General features: G+C 47.2%; 1 protein-coding gene across 2 annotated transcripts; it reads right to left on the bottom strand.

Moving 5' to 3' along the window:
* Positions 1–404: 404 nt before the first annotated feature.
* Positions 405–26853, bottom strand: CALU (calumenin). Of its 2 annotated transcripts, none has more exons than XM_081927384.1 (7): positions 26757–26853; positions 15318–15553; positions 10743–10936; positions 7493–7659; positions 6360–6420; positions 4818–5017; positions 405–3284 (listed from the first exon to the last, which is right to left on the bottom strand). In XM_081927384.1, exons 2-7 carry the CDS (start codon positions 15542–15544, stop codon positions 3180–3182), a joined length of 954 nt encoding a protein of 317 aa, XP_081783510.1. In that variant the 5' UTR covers positions 15545–15553; positions 26757–26853; the 3' UTR covers positions 405–3179. The 2 variants fall into 2 exon arrangements, with proteins under 2 accessions (XP_081783510.1, XP_081783511.1); XM_081927385.1 differs by lacking the exon at positions 10743–10936 and adding an exon at positions 10476–10669.

Genomic DNA, 26853 nt, shown 5'->3' with positions numbered 1-26853 from the left:
AAGCGGCTTAGTCATGCTGGCCACATGACCCGGAAGCTGTACACCGGTTCCCTTGGCCAGTAAAGCAAGATGAGCGCCACACCCCCGGAGTCGGTCATGACTGGACCTAATGGTCAGGGGTCCCTTTACCTTTTTAGTTGTGTTTAAACAGGAGGGGGTCTGTCAACCACCAGGAACCATGCTAGTTAAAGAGAACCTCTTGTATTTGGGAGATGAACAACGCAGATGTGCTTCTTCAAGCCCCGTTTTGTCACCTTCCTGGAGGTGCCACTCGATGCCACGCTGGGAGGGATTTCAAGGGAGAGGCGGCCTTGGGGCTGAATCGCAGGCCAGAGTTCGTAAGCAAAGGAGGGAAGACTCTCCAAGCCCACACGAGAGCACGAGCAAACATACAGAGCCGCGAGGGATGTAAACAGTTTTTATTAAGACACCATCTTTATGTTGTACATTATATAAAACTCCATTTACACTCTACCAAAAAAAAAAGTCGTCTCCTATAAAGGTGGACCATGAAGAACTTTGGGGCATGCGAGTAACGAGTTTTTGTGGCCACCAGGTTCATATCTGCTTTGATAATAAAGATTGTGCAAGGAGGTAACACGGCGGAGTATAAAAATCAAGATACACGTGGCAGAAAGCCCCGAATTGGAATTCTGCTTCGGCCATTTTTTTCCTGCAGTAGGGATGAAGTTTGTTTTGTTTTGTTTTTTACAGCACACATCTGCATAGCAGCACCCCTGAAACTTTGGCTCATCAGTGCTAAAAAGCATCACAGGCGTACATCCCCGAAGGTACCTGCTCCCGGTTATCGGTCACGCCAACAGAGCCAGCTAGGTTGCATGTCCACACAAGCAAACACCCCCCCCCCCACCTTCATGCTGCCAAATCTGCATGTCAGAATTTCCTGGGGTTGGGGGTGGGACATAGGCTACAGGGGAGAGGAGGGGGCTTTTGCTTCAGAGTGAAAAAATGCAAGCGTGGGAAGGAAAATGCCATTGTGGTGCAGATGCACCTTCGTTAGTGTTCAACAAAGCTGGGAAGCCAGCAATGGCAACAGCTCCCTTTCCCCACTCAAGTCTTCACATCTGGGCAAGGAGAAGCAATCTTTCATTAACTCGCCGCCCCTCTCCATTCTCTGTGGCTAAGCAAATGGGACCGAGGTTCTCTACACGGGTGTTTTGTTCTCCCACCATCTGGCACCTTGCTCGACCAGGATGCACCTCCTTTCCTGAAACTGGGAAATGAGGAATGCCCTGCTGTTTCGTTATGAGCGGAAGCCCAGGCTCAGGACACACTCATTTTACGAAATCCTGGATTATTTCAACGCCTGGTTTCATGAGCATTGCTTTCCTGTTCCCGGCACCAAGTTTGTTAACTAAAAGGAAGAGGTTAGTTGGAACTGACAGGTGTAGGTAGTGTTTTGAAGATTTCTGCCCTGTCCTGGCTCAAAGGAAATTCGGAGGGCGGGGGAACTTTACCAAACCACTCATGATTATGACAGTTATTTAGTGCAGGCCAGAGGGAGAGGTTGGCCTTTAGTGTTCAAGAGGCTCGCAGGGAGAGGTGTCTTAAGCGCATAAAAGCAGCCTATCTTAGCCTGCTGCCCTCCAGACATTTTGGGTGGAAAGCTCTGGGACCGTCACGCAAAACCTTTGGAGAGTGGCAGGCTGAGGAAGACAGGCCTGAAACCCTGGGACCAGGTCCCAGCAGTCGTGCTGAGCACTGATCACCTTCTCATTCAATGGGCTTGCGGGGGGAGCCGTTCCTGGTGGGCTGGACCCACAAAACCTGCATGAGCAAACCCAGCAAACTGGTCCTAGAATGGGAACTTGAGAGCGTCAGCTTCAAAAGGCCAAGATCCCACGTTGCACCTTGGGACCCGAGAGGAAGAAGAGAGGGCGTGTGGTTTGCCTTTTTTTGAGGTAAGAAGGCCCTCGCCCAGGCAGACTAGGCAGCTGGGGGCCTAGAAGCCCACCGGGAGATCAGAACACTGCCGGGGGAAGGTCTTTAATACTGCACACTGCTGCTGAATTTGCCATGCATTTTGCATAAAGGACAGAGATTCCCTCTCTACTTTTAGACACACGTTTTTGGGGTTCCTTTTTGGCAGGGAAGCCTGATTTTAAAAAAAGAAAAGGTAAAGGCACTTCAAAAATGAAGGACTTCCATGTGCCACATTATTCTCCTGGCCTGCTTGATGCCCGTACAGCATCCGCCCACTGTGCCCTGTCTTGAGGCACCAGCTGCTCACTGCTGTAAGCAGAGGCAAGCCCAGGCAAGCAGCAAACTGAACCAGGAGGATAAAAAGTAGAGATGATTTGGCTTCATAACCAAGTCCTTGGGGAGGGGGGTGAATGCCCTGAATGGAGGGTTGTAGCAGCACTGGCCAGAGTCCTCTACCCCATCTGCAAGGGGGCTGGATGATCCCAGCTCCTGGGGGCAGCAGAAATACCAGGAATTAATACTTGGGGTGAAGCAGGGATGCCACAACTCCTCTTGTTGAAGGGTGCCATAATGTACAGACTTTGGCGAACCTTCCTAACTCAGGTGTGGGAGGTGCATTGTGGGAAAATCCTCTTTCACTGAATAGGGTAACAGTAGTAAGGTTGAACTGGAAGCATCTGCTGTTGAAATTCTCCGCTAGGCCCTTCAAGATGGACTGGAGGCAATCACCCCAATTCAAAACAGTAATGGGGGAAGAAACTAGAACACGAAAGCTTTCTCGTGTGTTTTTCCACGGCCCTCCTTGTTCTCTCGCATTTTGAGATTGGATTTTGTAGCTAGGCACACACACACTCACAGGGGGAGGTCAGTTAGGGGGAGCTAGTGTTGCTCTAGGGCTAATGTTTCAGGATATGCATTCTTCATCTCACACGGGACCAAAAATAAAATACAAAAATAAAACAGAACTTGTTAGACAAAAAAAAAAAATTAAATCCAAAAATGCAAATCTATAAAACAAAACAACCCATTTGTTGCAAGTTAAAAGTTGCTTGTCAAAACACTGAGCTCCCGTCCCCAGGGGAACAAATAGCAAAGGAAGGACGGGAGAGGTTTATTCTCGTTTTTCCACGTTGTTGCTTGAAACCGCCAGTCTCAGTAGTGAGAGAGAGTTCTTCGCGTTATTCCGGAAACCGTAAAAAATAAATTACTTTCTTCCTCTTTTCCTCCTCTCTGGCTTAGAACTCGTCGTGTCGTACTAAGGCTTCCCCAAAGTCCGTAGCCTGGCTGCCCACAAACAAGTCGTACTTGTCCACAATTTCTTCCTTGCTGAGTTTACCATCCTAAAGAAGAAAAGGAGAACTCAGCCGCTTGGGCAACAATTCCTAATGAGTCCTAATGAATGTTTAAGAGGGACAATCGCCCGAGACATTCCCACAAGCAAACCCTGTCGAAATAAACAGAAGCTCTTGTGTGGCTTCCATTCATTTCAACCGGAGCTGATCAGGAAAACGTCTCAGAGGACTGGGTTTCTATTTAGCTGCAGCAGCCTGGTAGTTGACATACAGAGCAGGGAAGGAACAGGTCCCTGCCCCAACAGGTATACAGTACGAAGTGTACAAGAGAGAAGTGTCCTGCATCTTCTCAGGAGCAGGAGGACAGTATAGATTTGGAACAGTGGCTTGCAGAGGGGCATAGTTCAGAAGGCAGAAGCTGGGAAATACTGGATGGGGAACAGCTAGGAGAAGAAACACTGGAAGGGAGAGGGTTAACAGATTCACAGTCTCTGGACAGCCTCCCTCCACTCTCCCCAAGGTCAAGAAGAGCTCAGAAAGTTTCAGAACAGAAAGCACAGAGGGTGCTACAAGCTCAGATTACAAGATGTAGGAGTGACGTAGATTAATAGGGACAGACGGGTTGTAAGCTTAATTGGGAGCACTGCCATTCTGGGTGGACGCTTTCTTTTGTCCTTAGCTGTGTTTATTAAAGAAACAAACTCAGGGGTCAGCAACCTATGGCCCACGTGGGTCGTTTAAACGGCCCATGAGCCGCCCCCAAACTGAGCCACCCGCTTGGTAAGTCTCTGTGCGCTGCGCTAAAGCAGCGCAGCGCAGAGTGGGGACTTGCTTCCATGGCACAGAAAATCGTGTCTGGACCGGAAATCACGTATGTGCAGATGCGATCCAGCCCACGGAGCAATCTCTGCGGGAGTGAACCGGCCCTGGCGAGGTAAACCTTGCCGACCCCTGTATTACCATATTTTTTGCTCTGTAAGACGCACTTTTCCCCTCCTAAAAAGTAAGGGGAAATGTGTGTGTGCGTCTTATGGAGCGAATGCAGGCGGGAGGCTCTGCTCAGCGCTCCCTTTAAGGAGCCGCGTGGAGCATGTGTGCAGTTCTTGGGGGCTTTTCCCTGAGGAGGGAGAAGGGCTGCCCTTCTCCCTCTTTGGGGAAAAGCCCCCAAGAGGGAACCCCCCGCACACACGCTCCGCATGCTCTTTAAAGGGAGTGCGGCTCTTGGGGCAGCCTTTATCCCGCTGCCCGGGAGAGGCTTCACGCAGCTATCCCATAAGCAAAAGGGATCGCTGCGCAGCGATCCCGCTCGATGTCCTGGCTTATGGGATAGCTGCGCGCCGCCTCTTCTGGGCAGGGGGAGCCTTCATCCTGCTGCCCTGAAGAGGCTTTGCGTGGCTATCCCAAAAGCCAGATCCCTCTTGCCGTTCTGGCTTCTGGGATTCAGAATATTTTTTTTCCTGGTTTTCCTTCTCCAAAAACTAGGTGCATCTTATAGAGCGAAAAATGCGGTAACTGATAAGAATTCCTTTTGTTTGATCTGCTCATTTATGGCCAATTCCCTGAACCCTGACACAGCCTCACCTTGTTCTGATCCGACTCATAAACGAGGTGCCGTGCTTCTGCCTCGGCATGATCATAGTCCGAGGGGAGGATCCAGTCCTTGGTCTCCTCCTTGTCCATCTTCCCGTCGCGGTTCTTGTCCCGGAACTCTACAAATTGCTCTCGCTCCGTCTTCACCCACTCAGGCTCTTCGGCGTCGCCGTCGTGGCTGTACATGTCGCCTGTGGCGAAGGGGGAGAGAGGCAAAGAGACAGGCAGGCAGACACTGGGTCAGGCTTGAGAACCACGTGTCCATTGGACTCAGTTGCAAATTTTAACCTGAGGCCCCAAATTCAATAGATAAATTCAATAGATAATAAAAAGAAATAATATTGCAGCAATCACACAAAAAGAATAAAAATCTATTGCGGAATGCAACGTAGAGGCCCCAAAGCATATATACCGTATTTTTTGCACCAAAGGACGCACCGGACAATAGGACGCACCTTGTTTTAGAGGGGGGAGAACAAGAAAAAAAATTCTCCCCCTCTCTGCTCAGCGCCCCTTCAGCGAAGCGGCAGGAGGCGCTGCACAGAGAAGAGGAGAATTTCCCCCCTCTTGTTTCCCCCCTCTAAAACAAGGTGCCGTTTAAGGTGCGTTCAGTCGCAGCTACCTTGGAAGCCTGGAGAGCGAGAGGGGTTGTTGTGCTCTCCAGGCTTCAGGTTCCTTTCGACCTGCTCTTTGGGGCTGGCGGGGGGAAGCCCACCACCAGCCCCAAAGAGCAGGTCGGGGAGCAGCGCAAAGGCGCGCGGCTAAAGAGGCTGCTGCAATAGCTGCGTGTCACCTCTCCAGCCGGGAGAGGGTAAGCGGGGCTTCTTTAGCCCCGCACGCACTCTCCTGGCTGGAGAGGTGGCGCAGCTATAGAGGCTCCTGCCATAGCCGCGCGTGACCTCTGCAGCCGGCAGAGGGTCGCGGGGCTATGCTGTTTTCGCTCCATAGGACGCACACACATTTCCCATTCATTTTTGAAGGGAGAAAAGTGCGTCCTATGGAGCGAAAAATACGGTAAATTCAATAGATAAGAAAAATAAATAATATTGCAACAATCACTAAAAAAAGAATAAAAATCTATCGCGGAATAGGGCTATGTGAGGCTGATAACAATAATGACTCTCAAATCACCTGGATCAGCAGCCGGCCTGGGAATGAGATTATGCAAGGTAAGGGGAGGTGAGTATCAGGAAGGGAGCACCTTTTTATTTTAAATGGTCTAGCCAGGAATCTTTTCCCTTTTGCCCAGATGCTGAGGAACACAAACTTGAAAGACACATCAGTATTAATGAAACTGGGAGGGACTGGGCAGCCAACCCATAACCAGCCCTGTTCCTCTGGGGGGTGACTGCCTCTCCCACAGTTACCATAATAATGGGGAGGATTTCTTAATTTAATTCCCTACCCACCCTTCATTCCAAAAGTGGGCTGCAGCCATTTTAAATACAGCATTTTAATAGTAACTTTGAGGAATGACAACGAGGATCTGAACTAGAGGAGGAGGAGGGGAGAAGGAAGTGATGTCTGGCTCACCTATGTATTCTTCCAAGTCGATGAAGCCATCCCCGTTCTTGTCAATGTCCTCCATTGTTTCCTGTTGAGAAAAACCAACGTCAGCATCGCAGCTTAAGCTCAGGTGGGACCTAGGGTGCCCCTTCTTTGCCAGAGAGCAAAGAGAAGCGAGCAAAAGAATTGCTTTCCAGCGGGCAAGAAGAGAACTTAGGATCAATATAGAACATACAGAGACCCCCTAGAAGGGAGAACAGGGGTCAACATCCCAAACCACCCACCCACGGAACAAGTTCAGAAACCTCGCCTTCCACATATGACCCAGAGGTGGCAATGATAAGCTGACCGGAAACAGGGTGGATATGATTAAAATCAAATCAATTTAAATCACGATTTAAATCACTAGTCGGTAAGAATTGATTTAAATCATCTTTTTACAGGCGGACTCATTCTTGCTGGTATAATCTCAATATTTGCAACCAAATGAAGGTTTCGTTTTTGGAATAATAAATTTTCAGAGCAGTTAATAAAAAATGACTGATTTGGCTGTACTATTAGAAATACATAGAAAGATAATTATGAAATTATGGTGAGGTTTAATAAGTTCACTGTTTATACTTGGACAGCTTTGCTGCTGTACTTTATCGGAAGGAGAAAAATAATCATTTCCTTAATAACAATTTACTTAACTAAAACAGTAACATTATAGCATATGTATCCATGTTTGTTAACTGATGTGGTTAAACAATTTTAAAAACAACAACAGAGTTTTAGCACACATGAGAAACTTAAAGCAAATCCTTATTTCCTGACGAATAGCCTTTGGACTTGAATGCAACTTAAATAGAAAATCTTTAGAAAGATTTTTCCTCCAAAAGCATTTTATTTTAAAAAAAAAAACCATTTAAATCTTTAAAAAAATCCAAGTTAATTTTTTTAAAAATCTGATTTAAATAAATTTAAAAATCAGATTTTTAAAATTATTTTTTAAAAAATCATTAATATTATCCACCCTGACCAGAACACATTTCAGAAGTAGCATTAAGATGGTTTCATAAGCCTTTTGCAGGTGGGATATGGGTGGCAATGTGTCACTTAAATACAGTTATATTAGCTCCCTGTCTTGTTAACCCATGTGGTCCCTGCGTGGGACCCACCTGCACAACTATATCCTTCATGTATTCATATTCTTCAGGATGCAGAAAAGCAGTGAACTCTTCCTTGGTAGCAATCAGGTCGCCGTCCTTGTCGGCCATCTTGAACCTCCGCTCGTCTCTCACCATCATCTGCTTGTAGTTAAAGCCATCGTCGGGGTCGGGGTCGTCTGGGGGGCAAGAGAAAGGTTGCGTCTGCTTCAGCACCGGGAAGTCGCTTGAGGGGTAACAAACCTCACCGGTGTTATCATTACTACTGCCGGAAGTGCAGTTTGCACACATTTACTGAACACGTCACAGGGCACACTATTCAGGAAAAACAATGCAGGCAGAATAACTGCAGCCCAGCAAGTTCTGCAGCACCTTTTCCAAGAGCAAAACGTTGCTCAGGGCACCTGGAGTGCTTCAGCCACAGAACGGCCAAACCAGGCTCCAGGTGACCGTAATTTATCACTAGCAAAAGTGGTTGACTCTTTGGTCACCCTCCTGCTTTAAGGTACCGTATTTTTCGTTCCGTAAGACGCACCTAGTTTTTAAAGGAGGAAAACGGGGGGGGGGGGGATATTCTGAACGAAACAGTGGATGTGTGATTTTTGTGGTTCATGCTGTGGCCACATACATGTGATCTGATGGTGAATTTGGGGTGACCCAATGCAAAAATCCTGAGGGTCCATGTGGATCCGTGCTTTGTAACCACGTTTTTGCGTCATTGCGGTCCCAAGAAACAGTGGGTGGGTGATTTTTTTTGGTGCAGGCTGTAGCCCTGGACATGCTATGTGATCTGATGGTGAATTTGGGGTGACCCAATGCAAAAATCCTGAGGATCCTTGGCTTTTACCTCCCCGCTCCCAGGCAGCCTCCTTCATCTCTAGTGTCCCTTATCTCCCTCCTGATTGCTTACCGATCAGCTGCTTCCTTTCAACACCCCCTTCCCTCTTGTTTGCCTTAGTGTCTTTTCCTTAGCTGGAGCAGTTTTTTGCTCCTCCTTTTATTCTAATTTCTCTCCTCATTGCTTTAGTATTCCTGTCTCCTCTCCTTGCAAGTTCACTGTCTTTACCTCCCCCCCTCCCCTGGCAACCTCCTTTATCATCAGCCTTATCTCTCTGATCGCTTGCCGACCAGCGTTTTGTTTCAACACCCCCTTCCCTCTTTCGGGAAAAAAAAGCATGATCTGCTTTTCTCCCCTGGGCAATTTGGCTCCAGGGACCACACATTCGCTGCATAAGACACACAGACATTTCCCCTTACTTTTTAGGATGAAAAAAGTGCATCTTATGGACTGAAAAATACGGTATATTTTAACCACAGCAATTATTTCATTTCGAACCAACTGCTAGAGATACATGAAAGAAAATTTATTATCTAGGTATCAAAATTAAAGTAAAAGCAAAGCAACACACTGTATTGCAACAGGAATGGCTCTTTTCTCAAGTCAAGTCAGGGAGTGAAGGATAAGCAGGAAGGTGTGTTTGCAATAGGCTCAGAGCTTTACACACTAGCTTCCCCCCCCCAACCTGGCGCCATCCAGACAGTGCGGACTACAACTTCCATTAGCCATAGGCAGCATGGACGTGCTAGCAAGGGCTGGTGGAAGTTGTAGTCCCAAAGATCTGGAGGGTACCAGCCTGGAGAAGACTGGTTTGGGTCAATGCTAGTGAAGAGATTTTTGGAAAGACCCCCTTCCCACAATGCAGAGTGGCGAGTTCCTGGGCACTGCAGCTGAACCCAGAAGTTAGCCTTCCTTGCACTGAATGACATTTCCTCCTCTGCAGACAGGAACGGTGGGCTCCCGGGCCAGAGGTGGCGAACCCGTGGCCCTCAAGATGCTCCTGGGCTATGTGACCACTGGCTGTGGCGGCTGGGGCTTAGGGAAGCCGCGAGTCCAATGCAACCTCTGGGGGGCTTCTCTCCACCCCCATCATTCAGCCCGGACACTGAGGTCCAGCACCGAGGGCCTTCTGGCGGTTCCCTCCCTGCGAGAATCCAAGTTACAGGGAACCAGGCAGAGGGCCTTCTTGGTGGTGGCACCCGCCCTGTGGAACGCCCTCCCACCAGATGTCAAAGAGAAGAACAACTACCAGATTTTTAGAAGACATCTGAAGGCAGCCCTCTTTAGGGAAGCTTTTAATGTTTGATGCATTACTGTATTTTAATACTTTGTTGAAAGTCGCCCAGAGTGGCTGGGGAAACCCAGCCAGGTGGGCAGGGTATAAATAATTTTTTTTTCTATTATTTTCTATTCTATTCTATTCCCATGATTCTCCCCTCCTTTCTTAGGCAAAGGTCTTGAAGAGCTCAAACGCAACAGGCAGCCTGTGGTAGCACTCAGGAGAGTTACCATGAAGATCATGTCGCTATGCTGTATTTATCAATGAAGCAGCATCTCCAGTCAAGGTCCAAGACTTCTAGGGCTTTTTGCGCTCCCTCAATGTAAGTTGGCAAGGGACCATTTTCACAGGAGAGAACTGCTACCTCTCCCATAACATGGGATTCTATCCCGTGTTAGAAACTCAGATATATAAAGCTAGGCGCCAAACAACTCCTTAAATTAGGATTATAGTTGGCCAAACCAAACGCCTGGTTGCCATTTGGGGGCCAGAAGGCTCACAAGTCGTATTTCTCAATGTGACTTTTTGGTTCTTGAAATTCATTCTGATTGCGCAGATAAAGTATAACGGACAGAATTCTGCAAGGTGTGTTGCTCGTGTGTGAAAACTGCCAAGATCCAAAGATCTCCAGGCACGCACCTCCAGATGGTGGCGACGTCAGGCGCTATCCGGGCATTTTTACTGATAGGCAGGTGCAAAATGTGCCTGGCGAGTTTCGAACGCTGATTCTATCAGCAGAGGCGCATCAGGCCCCAGCTCTAAATCATTAGGCATTTCAGGCTTCCCATGGCCTGCAAGACCACCCTGCCCACCCACCCCCTTCCTGCTTTATCGGCAGGAGATCAGGATGACTGCGGCTCTGGCAACTTGCCCCTTACCCAGGTAAGTGCCATAGGTCACGTTTCTGTACTCATCCCAGGAGATTAAGCCATCTTGGTTCATGTCATACTCCTGCCACTGGTGCTCTACATTGTCATACACGTACTTCTTCTGCGCCTTCTTAATCCAGGCCTTCAGCTCCCCCTCGGTCACAAACCCATCCTTATCCGTGTCTATTTTACTTACAATCATTCTACAAGACAAAACAAGCAGGTTTCAAGACGCCGGGCTCCAGAAAGCGGTTGCCCCAAGAGCGGGGGACCTACCTAAGATGTAGCCGTAGGTGGCATTTTTATACTCTTCCCAGGAAATGAGCCCGTCCTCATTGAGGTCGTGCCCCTTCCACTGGCGCTCTACATCCTCGTAAATCCAGCGCTTTTGGGCAAATTTAATCCAGTCTTTTAGCTCTTCGGGAGTTACAAACCCGTCCTTGTCTTCATCTATTTTACTTACAATCTTTCTGTAGGAAATGCAGAAAAAGCCGGCAAGAGTTAAGAGAGACAAAAGTAAATAAATACCTGAGCCTACCCGGGGGGGGGGGGGTCACATGCCCTGTTTGGAAATAGCTATGGGGCAACCCAGTAGGGACGCGGGTGGCGCTGTGGTCTAAACAACTGAGCCTAGGGCTTGCCGATCAGAAGGTCAGAGGTTCGAATCCCCGCGATGGGGTGAGCTCCAGTTGTTTGGTCCCAGCTCCTGCCCACTTAGTGTTCGAAAGCAGAGCAAGTGCAAGTAGATAAATAGGTACTGCTCCGACAGGAAGGTAAACAGCGTTTCCGTGCACTGCTCTGGTTCACCAGAAGTGGCTTAGTCATCCTGACCCGGAAGCTGTCTGCAGACAAACGCCGGCTCTCTCATGGCGCTGTGGGTTAAACCACAGAGCCTAGGACTTGCCGATCAGAAGGTCGGCGGTTCGAATCCGCAACAGGGTTGGTCCCTGCTCCTGCCTACCTAGCAGTTCGTAAGCAAGTAGATAAATAGGTACCGCTCCAGTGGGAAAGTAAATGGTGTTTCCGTGCGCTGCTCTGGTTCGCCAGAAGCGGTTTAGTCCTGCTGGCCACATGACCTGGAAGCTGTACCCCGGCTCCCTCGGCCAATAAAGCAAGATGAGCACCTTAACCCCAGAGTCGGCCACGACTCTGGACCTAAGTGTCAGGGGTCCCTTTACCTTTATGGGGCAGCCCAACACTGGGAGGAGCAAGAGCCCTTAGGCTACCAGGGAAAGGGCACCTGTTGCCATCTTTTTTTGCTGGGACTCCCTTCAACCACAGCCAGTATGGTCAACAGTCAGGGAGAATGGGGGGCTGCAGCCTGACAGCAGGTGGAGAGCAACCAACACCCCTTCCCTACCCTCTTCTGTACAGTGGTAGCTTGGTTTTTGAACAGCTTAGTTCCCGAACTCAGAACCCGAACGCTGCAAACCCGGAAGTAGGTGTTCCGGTTTTTGAACTTTGCCTCGGAAGCAGAACGTGCTCCCGAGCTTCCGTTTTCACTGTTGCGCAGCTTATTTGAGTCCCCCGCGTAGCAATTAAGACTTCCTTCCTTCAGTTTTACCCTTAAGCAGCAAATTTAAGTCCCCCTTCCATCATAAACAAGGCTTTTTTTGTCCCGTTTTTACCCTTAAGCAGCAAATTTAAGTCCCCCCCAATCGTAATTAAAACCTTCCGTTTCTGATTGCAGTGTTCTGAGGTGATATTTGGTGTTTTGTTTTTCCTGGGTTTTTTGCATTTTTGTTTCTGTGGCTTTTTCATTTTTGTGTCTGTGACTTGTTTTTCGTTTTATGATTGATTGTTTGATTGTGGAAATGGATAAAAGCGCCCCCCCCCCACCAAACAATGACTATTATCAGTGCAGGTAAGAAAAAAAAGTAATTTTACTTTTTACTTATTTATTTTATAGTACAGAACATTGATTATTGCTTTCATTTTATGGCTCAATGGTCTCGTTAGATAGTAAAATTCATGTTAAATTGTTTTTTAAGGTTTTTTAAAAAAGGTTTGGCATGGATTAATCCATTTTGCATTGTTTTTTATGGGAAAGCACCCCATGGTTTTGGAACGCTTTGGTTTTGGAACGGACTTCCGGAACGGATTAAGTTTGAGAGCCAAGGTACCAATGTATTAGGAAGGAACAGACTGAAGCTCTAGTGTTTGACAGCCTTGTTCAACAGCAGGGTGGCAGCTGCTCATCTTTGAGGCCCAGTGGCCTCTGAAACCCTCAGCAATTTATCTCTCATGACAGCCCACATCCAGAAGAAACCAAGGACCTGTTTGTAACGCCATGCAAGCACGGAACCAGATCCTGCCAGATGCAACCCATTATTTGGCACAATTAAATCGACTTTAAACATTAACTTGCATTTAACAGCCCTGGTCTCGGGAGCCCGGAGGCAAGGAAAGCCACTCAAGACACACACACACAAAGGCTTCCTCCTTGCTCCAGGAAGCTGCCCCAGGGATCTCCAGTCACAGCAGCAGCTGCCGGGAATCAATAAAGCAAGTTGAGTCCGGGAGGACAGAGCTAGGGAAAAGGAGGGAAAGGGCTGCAGCTGCCACCTCTGCTGAGAAGCTCAAAAAGCAGCCAAGATGGAGGCAAGGGTGGTGGTGGTAGCGGCTGGTTCCGAGCTTCCAAGGTAAACGCATGCTACCTTTGTACTGTGTTAAAAACACATTTCCTTTGCGGAGTGTCAGATTCTTTTCCTTGACACCTGACCCACTTACAGGCAAGCTCTCGAGGGCCAGGCGTTACAGTTGGGCTGTTCTCCACCCCTTCGCTATCCTCCACTTACATCAAAGCATGCTGGTGAGGGATTTAACTGAAACCCGACCCACAAGGAAAGGTCGGACGAGGTGGCAATTCTGGGCAAGAGGTGAGAGTCCTAATAAGTCGCCTGCAACCTGCAACTAGACGATGACTCGCCTGAACAGCAGGACACACATCCTGCTACTCTAGAGAAGCCTTCCCCAGCCTGACTACAATTCCCATCAGGCCTTGCCAGTGCAGACAGCTGCTCTGGAGAGTGTTCCTGTGATGCAACGTGAACTGGAGTGCTCGGCCCAAATTTCTGCTAGACCTACTGGCTTTGCTCGAACCCTGCTTGTGTGTGAGTGTAGGGTGCCACATGCACTAGTGGGTGACAGTCTGGATACCCTTCTTCTTGCCCTGACCCTAATGGGCACCTGCCTGTTGGAACAACACAGCAGCACCCTACTCACAGCTGCCAGAGAAAGGGAAAAAAAATATTGAATCAATTCTCTGGCGCAAACGTGAATGTGACAGAAGTGATGCAAGCCTGTGCTACTTTGCTGGGCTGGACAAACAACCAGGCTCTTTGGCCAAGGTCCCCACAGCGGTGCGGCATGTTCAGAAAGTCTTGACAGTGAGGGGGTAATGGGGCAAACTTGCATGATTTATTTCCCAAGGAGAGTTTTTCCCAAGTCTGCAGCAGCAGGAGCATAAGAATGCTCCGCCAAATATAACCACAGCTGTCACTCCTGTTACTTGACACTTGGGCCACAGGGTGGGGGGGGGGGGTTGCAAGGTGGGGGGGGGGAGAGATTTCCCACTGCACTGCCGAGGGGGAGCCATTAGCCCCATCAAGGTCACAGCCTTCTTGAGGAGCTAATTTGAACAAATGCAATGAAGCAGTTACTGTATTAGCACTGCTATTCTCCTCAGCATGAACTCCAGGGCCCTGGTCAAGACTCTCATCATGGGCACAAATTTATTAACAGTGGTACCTTGCAAGTCGAATGGAATCCATCCTGGAGGTCTGTTCAACTTCCAAAACGTTTGGAAATCGAGGCACGGCTTCCGATTGGCTGCAGGAAGCTCCTGCGTCAGACATCCGGGTTCCAAAGAACGTTCGCAAACTGGAACACTCACTTCCAAAACGTTCGACTCGCAAGGCGTTCGCGAACCAAGGTACAACTGTACTGTTAATCAGCAACTCGGTAAAAGGTAAAGGGACCCCTGACCATTAGGTCTAGTTGTGGCCGACTCTGGGGTTGCGGCGCTCATCTCGCTCTAGAGGCCAAGGGAGCCGGCATACAGCTTCCGGGTCATGTGGCCAGCATGATTAAGCCGCTTCTGGCGAACCAGAGCAGCGCACGGAAACGCCATTTACCTTCCCGCTGGAGCGGTACCTATTTATCTACTTGCACTTTGTGCTTTCAAACTGCTAGGTTGGCAGGAGCAGGGACCGAGCAACGGGAGCTCACCTCATCGCAGGGATTCGAACCGCCGACCTTCTGGTTTAGACCACAGCGCCACCTGCGTCCCAATCAGCAACTTAAGGGGCACTTAATAACAAGATGCACCTGCACAGCTTTTAATGAAATCTTTGGGGAACCTTTGGCCTTCCAGGTGTTGCTGAACTACATCTCCCATCAGTACCAGCAAGTATGGCCGATGGCCAGGGATGATGGGAGCTGTCGTTCGGCAACATCTAGGTCAAGGGTTCCTCACACCTGCCGTAACTCTAGAGATACTGACCTGGGAATAATTTCCGTTTAATTCATGCCAGCTTACTTGTAAGAAAAAGTTGCTAGCTTTGGGCTGCAAGTCTGTCTACAGGAGAAATGGGTAACTTGAGGATTTTCAGGTGTGCTTGGGCTCCAACTACCAGCTGCAGGTAGCAAGGTAAATGGTGGGAATTCCACAATACCTGGAAGGCTACAGGCTCCCTACCCATGGTCTAAAGGCAAGGACAGTTGCTTAGCTGGACTGTGCATCAGAGCGCCACGGGAGCTGGCTTGTGGGGAAGGCACACAACAGGCTGCAGTGGATTTGAGTCACCCCCAAGCAGCCTTCCTATCGGAAAACCATCAAGGTTTCCTTACCCCAGCCTCTCCTTGCTCTCTTCTGGCGTCAGCTGGTCAAAGGTCTTGGCCTCATCTGCACCCAGGAAGGCATCGTGGTCATAGTCGAAGTTCTGTGCATCATCATGGACCTTGTCGCTGAGCTGAGGTTCGTGGTGGATGCGATCCTTCTTCTCGGTGGGTTTGCTCAGAACACAGGCGGTCCACAGGGACAGGTACAAAACGACCTGCCGAATAGCCACAACCATGGTGATATCCTGGGGAAATGAAACACAGGAGCAACAGTTAGCTTGTTTGAAGCTGAAGGTCTTCAGGCTTCCCGTGGGCACCATCAGTCACGCCACACAATTGCCCTTCTGCTAGACGCTTCCAACTGCAGAAAAAGGACGTTATAATTAGCTGGCTGGCTGATACCACTTGTCTTAATTAGCAAGAAGTGATGGCATTTGTGATCACCATGTTGAATGTGCCCAGATGAACCCACAAGGCTATTATTTTCTCATGACATAGAAGCATCAAAAACTAGCCAGGCACACACTAATACATTGGGTTAAGCTAAATGTAACTGACCACACTGCCCTCCTGCAAACAGGCTATTTCGAAACTGCAAAGAACGGAAGCCGTGACTTACTGGCTGTTTAGAACTAGAGAACTGCAGCCAAAGACTTGGCTAGTTCATTCTGACCAATGTGAATTTCACTCCTCACATACCACACCTCTTTTGACAGTGCTGTCCCCAAAGCTTCATGCCTCCAGAAGCTCCCTTATTCATCCACCCCTCTGCTGCGAACTGCACACAGCTCCTCTGTCCCAGGGTCCCAAGTGACCCTCCATTAGGACAAGGGGAACAGGAAGGAGGAAGATACAGGCTTGCAAAAGCAGCCTTCGCCATCAGCAGGCTGGAGTTGATAGATGTTGCAGTCCAAAACACCTGGAGGTCACTAGATTGGCAAAGGCTGAGCGGAGGGGAGGAAGGAAGGTAGCTCCGTTGGCAGAGCATGTGGCTCCTTAATCTCAGTGTTGTGGGTTCGAGCCCCACGTTGGGCAAAAGATCCCTGTATTGCAGGGGGTTGGACTAGATGACCCTGTGGACCCTTCCAACTCTATGGTGCTATGATTTTAAGGATACAGCACTGGCTGACGGTGGAAACGAAGGGAGGCAGAGGGCAAAAGGAAGTAGGGACACAGAGTAAAGACACTGGTGCTTTTTTATTGGCCCCTCCTTCCCTCAACTCTGCCTCCTCCACCATCTATTTCCTCAGTTTCCTTTCAAGCCAGCTGCCAGTTCTACCCTCCTTCTACTAAACCTGCATCTGGAATCCCTGTATAGTGGTACCTCGGGTTAAGTACTTAATTCGTTCTGGAGGTCCGTTCTTAACCTGAAGCACCACTTTAGCTAATGGGGCCTCCTGCTGCCGTCACGCCGCCGGAGCATGATTTCTGTTCTCCTCCTGAAGCAAAGTTCTTAACCCGAGGTAATATTTCTGGGTTAGCAGAGTCTGTAACCTGAAGCGTCTGTAACCTGAGGTACCACTGTATCCTATCTATACACATCTCTCTGTATGTGTGTGTTCACATGATTACAAGTACACTTATAAACACATACTTCGGGACTTCCTTCCCTCCCCCGCTTTTGTGTTTCCTTTTCTACTTTAGATTTTTAACACTTTACTCCATTTTTTCTTCCTTTTATCTTGGTTATATTTTTAACTGTTTGATTTAAGTTAATCCTACTAATGAACTTATTTGCATCCTCGAACCTTTCAGATATTCTACAAATTTTCCCATTCTTTAATCATGCCCCCCCTTGGTTTCATATTACACCCATCAGTTTTGCCATTTGGCATAGTCCATCAATTTAATCAGCCACTCTTCCTTAGTTGGTATAGCATCTTCTTTCCATTTCTGGGCAAACACCATTCTGGCTGTGGTTGTGGCATACAAAAGCAAATTTTTAAGGTCCTTCAGAATCTCTATATTCATAATCCCTAAAAGAAAAACCTATGGTCTTTTACTAAAGGTTATCTTAAACATTTTCTTCAGTTCATTATAAATCATTTCCCAGAAGACTTATGTTCTTTTACAGGACCACCGAAGTGCCTTTTTTTTTCTTTACGCCATGGGTAGGCAACCTAAGGCCCGGGGGCCGGATCCGGCCCAATCGCCTTCTCAATCCGGCCCACAGACGGTCCGGGAATCAGCGTGTTTTTACATGAGTAGAATGTGTGCTTTTATTTAAAATGCATCTCTGAGTTATTTGTGGGGCACAGGAATTCGTTCATTTCCCCCCAAAAAAACTATCGTCTGGCCCCCCACAAGGTCTGAGGGACAGTGGACTGGCCCCCTGCTGAAAAAGTTTGCTGACCCCTGTTTTACACTTTCAGCATGTGTTTGAGTGGACTCCCTGTATCCTTGGCCCACACCTAGTAAGAATGTTTTCAGCATCTAGACTAGCCTGTGACTTCTCCGCACATGGCATGCTGCTGTTTAATGCTCATTTCTTTAATCTACCATAGCTTCATAGGTGTACAGCCTACGGAGGGTTTGCTTGCAGATTCATAAGCTTCAGGAAAGTATTCAGCACAACTGAGTAAGCCCTTTTGGAATTCAACGCTGGTGCTATGTTACGTTCTTCTTTAGGCTTAATTAGACCTGTCTCTGCAATGTTGTGAAATTCCATCTTGAAGGAAGATTCCACAATGAAGAACACTAATAATAACAATCTCCTCTTTTTGTGACATACCTACAGCAGCTAGGAAATGCTCACCTAACCTAAAATGATAATAAAAATGTCATCAGGCAAGAGCCACCTGAGAACTGAAGGGGAGTGTTTTCCTGCCAACTACAGAACACTGTGGCAGTACAGAATTTGCTCACTGTTATGGAATTTCAACAGCTCCATGCATAAAGAGATACACAATTTATAGTCTCACCCAGCCCAGGGAGAAAAATTACCGTATTTTTTGCACCAAAACACTCACTTTTTTCCTCCTAGAAAGTAAGGGGAAATGTCTATGCGTGTTACGGAGCGAATGCCTGCAGGTGGCGGGGGGGATCTGCTGCAGTCGTGAGCAGAGGATCCATGGTTCCCCTTCCTTCCCTCCTCCGTGGTTACAAAGCATGGATCCACATGGATCCTCAGGATTTTTGCATTGGGCTACTCCAAACTCACTGTCAGATCACATGTCTGTGGCCACAGCATGAACCACAAAAATCATATATCCACTATTTCGTTTAGAATATTTTTTTTCTTGTTTTCCTCCTCTAAAAACTATGTGCGTGTTATGGTCTGGTGCGTGTTATAGAGCGAAAAATACGGTACATCACAGGGAAAAGAGAGGAGGGGATCAGAGTCACCAAGCTGTTTTGGCAAATGTTTAAGATTCTGGGGGAGAGATTCAAGCCCCTCCCTGCCGCCAAAGCCATCGTATATATTATATGTACGCGATGCGCTCGAAGTGGTTCTGTGCAACTTGCATTCCAGCAGCAAGACTTTTAACTATTTATAGCACATCATCTTCCACCACCACCCTTCGGATAGCTGCAGAGCTAGCTCTGCATAGGCCACAGGGTTCCCTATAGCTCCCCTGTTCCAAAAGGAGCCACCACAATACCTCATGAAGGCCTATATGGAATTGACGGAAGGAAAACTAACGTGAGAAACCTCTGCACATGCCTCACTGCAGCCCAAGCAGTCTTTTAATCTGAAAGAAACAGGGCCGGAAGGTCTCAGGGGGCTGGCTCCCTAGTAATGTAAGATATTTTTCAGAGAAGTCTGAAAGTCCAATTTCAGTTTTATATGGCCTTGTGAGCTAAGCATTCCAGCGACGACACATTACGTAAGATGTCTCTTCTGCCTAATGTACAGAGTCAGTTTGCTGCTCCTATTCAGTACTGCCAACATTGGCTTAGCAGTGGCTCTCCAGAATCTCAGGCAAAGGTGCCTTTCCCATGACTTAAAGACTTACAGAGAGATGGCTCCACTCTCCTGATGGACAGCACAAATTACGCCCAGAAACCAAAGACTAACCCAAATGCATGGAGCACACCATTCACAACTTTCGCTGACTTGGAGCTCTGCAGAGCTCAAAACTCTGCTGCCCTGCCTTTCCTTGGACCACAGTCCCCACCTTACAAGCACTCTATCATCATCATCACCACCACCACCACTCACCTTTTTCCCTAACAGGACTGAAGGTGGCTTACAGATAAAAACAAGAACTGCTAAAAACATAGAACAGATTTAATGGAAACAATGAAACTTCTCCTTACCTGACACAAACATGGCTTGCGTCCAACCGCGTTCTACTTAAGAGCAGTGGACCCATTAAATCAGTGATGGCCAAACTTGGCCCTCCAGCTGTTTGGGGACTACAAATCCCATCATCCCTGACCACTGATCCTGCTAGCTAGGGATGATGGGAGCTGTAGTCCCAAAACAGCTGGAGGGCCAAGTTTGGCCATCACTGCATTAAATTTAATGGACCTAAGTAAATCTTTCAATGGGTTTACTCAGAGTAGAATACCCAAACATTTTAGTGTACCCATGTCCTCCAGGCATTTCTGATTATCTTTTTGTGACCCTGATCCTGTCACATACCCTTTCTGATGCAAACCCACACTCACAAACACACTTTCTCCCTTAGTTCATAAAATCTCATGAAAGTTACACTGGTCAAGACTTTTCAGCCTTCTACAAGCCCAGGCAAGCTCCCACGACACACACAAACACTTCCTTTTACCAATGCTCTATTTTTGAGAGAGGGACCAAGTGTGTTATGGCATTGCCTGGGGACAGAAAGCAGAATCAGCCAGGAACTTTTCTGGCAAAACAGCCGGGCCTATTCCTACGCATACTGAAGTGGCAAACATCAGTGATATTTTGCCAACAATGAAAGTCTCTTGTTAAACTTGCCTTCCAGGCATATGCCACTGGCGCCAGCCTGCAATCGAACGTGCCCAAAACACCTCTCCAAACATAATTTCCTCATGAATCAGCTACTCGTATCCAAGCGAGCTTTGCTTTCCCATTAATGACAACTTAAAGTCAAGGTGTTACACAGAAGTCCATTTATAATTAGCCGACTTTATTGCAAGGAGCACAACAATTATATATAGAATTAATCATAACACCTCTAACCTTGGCTGGCAGGAATGAAATTTACATGGCTCCCTAGTACACACAGGGTGGTTTTGCCCGAAGATTATTCCCTTTGGGAAAAAGGTTTTTCAAACAATTAATCAAATGGTGGGACAATTGCTATAACCAGACCCAAAAGTAGCTCTGCTATCTTATTTTACTCCTCATATTAAGAACATAACCAATCAATACCCAATCTTCCATTTATTAACTGCAGCTAGATTAGTGAATGCAAAATTCTTTTAGGAACTTTAAATGCAAATCTTTTAGAAGCCTGTATTTTGAAAGTCTGGGACACTGTGCTTATGGACAAATTGACCATTTCACCAAAGAAATATTGATCCGGGAGGCAAAAGATTCACAACTGAACAATATGATATCCTTTTATTGACTTTGTTAGAGCATTAGATAATGCTCACGAGCTTGTCAAGCTGCATCAGAGTTACATTCATTTGCATCATGCATACAGCCGCCCCCATCTATTTTTATGAAACAAATGACTTCATAAGAGGGTCATAGGAAGTCGAGTTCAAAAGGTTTAGGAGCTGCGCTGGCACAACTGACTTCCCTGCACACAACAAAAGCTTCCTCTCCCTCCCCTTTCCTACCCACCCTCAAAATCAGCTACAAAGGGTTGAGGGAGCAGATTTGGGGGGGGGGGGCGCAGAGGGAGGAGAGGGAATGGAAGTTCCCACAGAACTATGTGCACAGGGCATTGGATACAACCCCATTATGCTCACATTAAGGCCAGATTTCATTTTTAAAACATTATATTATTAAAAGCAATGACAAACCTAGACAGCATCTTAAAAAGCAGAGACATCACCTTGCCAACAAAGGTCCGTATAGTTAAAGCTATGGTTTTCCCAGTAGTGATGTATGGAAGTGAGAGCTGGACCGTAAAGAAGACTGATCGCCGAAGAATGGATTCTTTTGAATTCTGGTGCTGGAGGAGACTCTTGAGAGTCCCATGGACTGCAAGATCAAACCTATCCATTCTGAAGGAAATCAGCCCTGAGTGCTCACTGGAAGGACAGATCCTGAAGCTGAGGCTCCAAGACTTTGGCCACCTCATGAGAAGAGAAGACTCCCTGGAAAAAACCCTGATGTTGGGAAAGATGGAGGACACAAGAAGAAGGGGACAACAGAGGACGAGGTGGTTGGACAGTGTTCTCAAAGAGACCAGCATGAGTTTGACCAAACTGCAGGAGGCAGTGGAAGATAAGGAGTGCCTGGCGTGCTCTGGTCCAGGGGGTCACGAAGAGCCAGACACGACTAAACGACTAAGCAACAACATTATTAAAAACTGGCATGGATCTGTAAATCCAATTTTATATTTATTTATTCTACATAAAACCGGCTGAGGACTCCAAATGACTTACTCCCATTTCCAATTCTTTTTTTTCCAAGGTATTAGGAGTATTCTGGCTGTTAAAACCACATTAGACCAGCACACAAACACATGCCTTAAGCAAATCGCCTGTTTCTCCAAGTATCTCACACAATGAGCTGTTTATATCCATGGGCTATGAAGCACAGTCCAGAACAGGAGCCAGCAATCTCAATCGCACATCCAATTTGCAATGTGCTTGCACCTCAAATTTTCTCTGTCCCCCAAACCCATCATTTTGAGCTATGACACAAAAAGGAGGGGATTCTAAGGGACACGGACAGTAGGTGGTTGCTAGTAAGGTTTTTATTTGGGGGGGGGGGAAAGCAGTGTGATTGGAGGAGAATCACTTTACAAAGCAAAATTCAGAAGCTCTTTGCATCTCTTATCTCAGAGATGGGCAGACATGCTGTGTCAATTGTCATGTTACATGCTCCAAACTCATTGTGACATCGTAGATTGGAGGCTTGTACAGTATTTAAAGAAACAGTTTTGACAGGCAGCACACATAAACCTGGCTTGCGGGAGAGTTGCAGCGTGGTAATCCTTTCAGTGAGCACACATAACAGCATACAAAAACTGGTGCAATTTAAGGATGGGAAATTGGCCCACTTAACTAAAATTGGTGTGCCTTGCCGGAGGTCAAGCTTTCAGAGTCCAGCTAATAGTCCCTTATCCAGCAGCCATATAGATATTGATCTCTTGTAGCCTTCCCTGAAGCATCTAATTAGAACTGTGAGAACTGAACGGGTCTTTGGTCTGTCTTATCCGGAAGGGCTCTTCTGGTGTACTGAAAGAGTCCACCAGGCAACGGTCACAATTTGCCAGGTGCCAGGCACATTTTGCACCCAGTTGTTGGCCACGTGTGACGAAGTGAAGATGCCCAGGTGCCAGGATGGCGCCTGACGTCTCCACCATCTGGAGGGGCATGCCTGGGGATCTTTGGATCTGTTACAGTATAGTTTTTCTGCACAATCAGAATCAATTTCAGGAACCAAAAAGTTGTATTGAAAAATACAACTTTCAAGCCATCTGGGCCAAAAAATGGCATCTAGGCATTCGGTTTTGGTGACTTTAACCCTGGTTTAAGGAGCTATTTGGTGCCTAGCTTATATATCTGAGTTTCTAACACTGGAGGTAACTGGGAAGGGCCAACGTCATCAGCTAAGATATCTATGTGTCGCATGACACTCCAGACACTGAAAAAGGGTTCTGCCCGAGAGAAGCTGGCCTCCTGCCTGGGGCTGGAAAACCATCTCGGATATCTAGGCACCAGGAGGATTCATATATAATTTTAAAGAACCAGTATCAAATACTTTAGCTTCACACAAAAATCCTGTATACTATTGCCATTCAGATTTTTTAGCTGCTCCACAGCCAGGGGCAATTGAAGTGTTGTACAATAAAATAAAATGGGACAAAATACCAACAACACAGACTCTGAAAATCATAAAACCGTTTCTGACCAATTAATATTCCAGTAATGACTGGGCGACATTTCAAGGAAAGTATTCTTAAACGAACTTTCAATAACTTTATTCAAATAAATGCTTAAGTAAATTCATTTACTTCATTCAAGTAAAGTTACCAGAGTACAGGAAGCCCCCAACAGAACTCAAAATACTACCATCAAGCAACCTGCTTCTCCCATCTTGAATGAAATACATCTAAGCAACAGCCTGATTGCCCAATATATAGCCAGATGTGGTGGTCATTCACAACTGCCAACAATGTGTACAATGTACAGTGGCCTGAGAGTGACCTTAAAATAGCAAGCAATGCTATCATACCCTGCAAATACGGACAACTGCTAAACATAATTCAGGGAAACCACTTTTGAAACAGCTTAGATCACAAAGAGTCACTTAACATAAGCAAGCTACCTTTATCAAAGAGTGGATTTTTACACCCACTGATTGCACATTTATGGATGAAAATAGCCTATAACCTCTTAAGTGACTCAGAGTACAAAACCAGAGAATTTGTTACATCAGACTAATACAGAGTATGGGATCTCACATACATGGTGTTAAGAGAGCAGCCTTCCCCATCCAGATGTTTTGGACGAAAACTTCCATCAACCTCAGTCAATGGAAGTACAAGTCCATAACATCTGGAGGACACCAGGTTGGGGAAGGTGATGTTACAGTGTCCTTGACTGCGTAGCAAGTACGAATGTGTTGCTGTTTTTAATCTTAAATCTACTGTGAATGAATGCTAGAGAAGACCATTACCTTCACACCCAGATAAACAGCTGGCTACTGTCAGAGAAATAATGACAAAGGTTTGTGCAGGTGATCAATCCATGCCAGCCAGTCAGTCCAGGTGAAAACTGAACACCGTGTATTACGATGAGCAGAGCACCAGTGTTATACCACAACACAAGTGCTTTGGAAATGTTGCTGCGTCCAGTGGCACTTCCTCTGTCATTCCCTGTTTCCCATGCCAGGGACACAGCAGGCATGAAAGTGTTTAAAATGTGTGAATTGAATTTAAGTTCTTTTTAACTCAAGAGTGGAGATCCCCAAGCTCTCTCAATTAACTTGTTGCACACCAGTTCCTATGAATCAAAGCCGGAATGGTCAATGATGAAAGATCACAGGTTGATCACTCCAGTTCCAAAAGATCACACACACACACACACACACACACACACCCCACCACCTGGTGTTTCCAGAGTGGAAGTCACAGAATAAAAACAGTAAAACAACAGTACCCCAGGATCAGTATCTTCCAATGCACAGTATATGTTCTAGAAGAGCAGCCATGTTAGCTATAACTAATAAATAAATATAATTATTTATTATTTATTTATACCCTGCCCATCTGGCTGGGTTTCCCCAGCCACTCTGGGCGCTTCCCAACCGAATATTAAAAACACAATACAGCATTAAACCTTAAAAACTTCCCTAAACAGGGTTGCCTTCAGCTGTCTTCTAAAAGTCAGGTAGTTGTTTATCTCCTTGACATCTGACGAGAGGGCGTTCCACAGAGCGGGTGCCACCACTGAGAAGGCCCTCTGCCTGGTTCCCTGTAACCTCACTTCTCGCAGGGAGGGAACCGCCAGAAGGTCCTCAGAGCTGGACCTCAGTCCAATAAAAAAACCAACCAACATTCGGTAGCTGTAACTCTCACATCGTGCCCAAACAAAAATGTGAACTAGATGGACAATTAGCAAAAACCTGGTAAGAGAAGTTCCTATTTGCTTACTGTATATTTGCTTCAAAACAAACTGTCCTTGAATTCCAAGTTATCACTGGGTTGTTCCTTGTCTAATTCGTCAACTGTTCTGTATCTTTCGAAATACCCCAAACCATCAGAGAAGAGCTTGTACCTCAATGACAGAGTACACTGAGTGCCCAGGGTCCAAGATTCAATGCCCAATTAGGGAGTATCTCAGGGAAGGAGGGCCAGGAAAGTCCCTGCCATTCATAGTGAGCAATACTGTACACAGGACAACATGAGCCAATGGTCTGTAATTATACAATGAAGGTTAAACATAAGAAAATCCAGTTTTATGGATGAGGCTGAAGTCCAGCATCCCGTTCTCACAGACACAGACTAGATGCAGATCAACAGTTAGGGCTTATCCACACTTAGCTTTTGCCCCATTCTTTCCAGATACAGAACATTTTCTTGCAAAAACACACACCCTTTTTAGTGCTCCAAGCTAATGTCAGTTTGGGTTTCTGTGTATTGCTGTTTGCTCCAATTGAGCTTTAAAGATTGGGTTTCCTTAGGGAAAAAACTGTGGCAAAAAGGGAGTGGGTGGGCTCAGATACAGAACTTTAAAGCGTGGACCTGCCTGGAAAGAGCAAAGAAAAACTAAGTGTGGGCAAGCCTGAACGCTCCTCACTTTTTAATCGCAGCAACTGGTATTCAGAGGCATACTGCCTGCAACAGTCCAAGCAGAACATAGCCGCTGTGACTAGTAAGAGTTGATAGAACCTCGTGGAAGATAAGACTCCCATGTGGTTCATTTATTTAGATTATTTTGTTTATTTATTACATGTTTCTCCCTTTCTTCGTGTCTGTATACATATGCATGTTGTAGATTTTTTTAACGCACAGGGGAAGAAAACACTCTGTGAAGTCACGATCGAACTGATCAACAGGAGGTTCAGAACCAAGAAAAGGGCACTTCATAAACCGTAAGCAACTTAATAAATTTGCCGCGTCTTACCTTAAAAAGAAAAGCCCTTTAAAAAATGGTTACTAAAGACTACTCGAGTCAGGTCTATCACAATTGTGAAGCCCATAGGCAGGATGAACCTGAGCACCAAATTAGAGGGTGGGGTGAATCCTGACTGATGGGCAAACTGACAGGCGGACAAAAGAATTGACACCTAACGGTGCCGTAGAGCAGCTTCCCCAGCCTGGCGCCCTCCAGTCGTTCTGGGCTACAACTTCCATCGGGTGGCGAAAACGTCAAGGGAGGCCCCGCTGGCGGACTGCCCAGTTATTGCTGTTTATTCAATTTATATGCCGTCCTTCATCCGAAAATCACAGCGTGGTTTGCAGAATAAATTAATAACAACAACAACAGCAGCACCACAAATACAGAACAAAACGGGACACAGCAGCTGACCCCCACAGAGAGAGAGAGAGACGACCACTGGATAGGAAAACAAGACGTGGGCCTGGGTGGCCCCGGGTCTGACCCTACTTCCGTGCCCCTGTGCAAGTCCCCAAGCCGTCGGGAGGGACCGACGTAGGCACGTCTGGACTCCTCGGCACTGGGAGCCTTTTGTTTCCCCGGAAGAAACCCTCTCGCTTTCCTAGAGAATCCCCGGTCGCATTCACACGTGAATCTGAACCCGGGTCAGAAGCGGCTCCAGGTCAGAACAGCGCCACCCCCCTCTTCTGGAGAAGCACGTGCTCGTGTGAGCGCGCCTCCCCGCTTTAGCCGCTCCCGAGCTGTCCCCGTTACCTTCCCCCTCCTGCCGCCGTGGCCGCCGCCGCCTCGGCTCCCTCAGCTTCTCCCCCTCACGACGACCGGAAACGGCCGCGCCAAAGGCCAACCCGCC

Source organism: Podarcis melisellensis, assembly GCF_964234715.1.
Source record: "Podarcis melisellensis genome assembly, chromosome: 10".
Taxonomy (NCBI): Eukaryota; Metazoa; Chordata; class Lepidosauria; order Squamata; family Lacertidae; genus Podarcis; species Podarcis melisellensis.
This window is presented reverse-complemented; position numbering and strand designations above follow the sequence as displayed.

Bases quoted from the DNA above. Each gene is read 5' to 3' on its own strand.
- CALU (XM_081927384.1), bottom strand. From the start codon at position 15,544: ATGGTTGTGGCTATTCGGCAGGTCGTTTTGTACCTGTCCCTGTGGACC. The intron at 6,421-7,492 runs GTGGGTCCCACG...TTTTCTCAACAG, and splicing joins TGAAGGATATAGTTGTGCAG to GAAACAATGGAGGACATTGA. The intron at 5,018-6,359 runs GTGAGCCAGACA...CCTTCGCCACAG, and splicing joins CGACTTGGAAGAATACATAG to GCGACATGTACAGCCACGAC.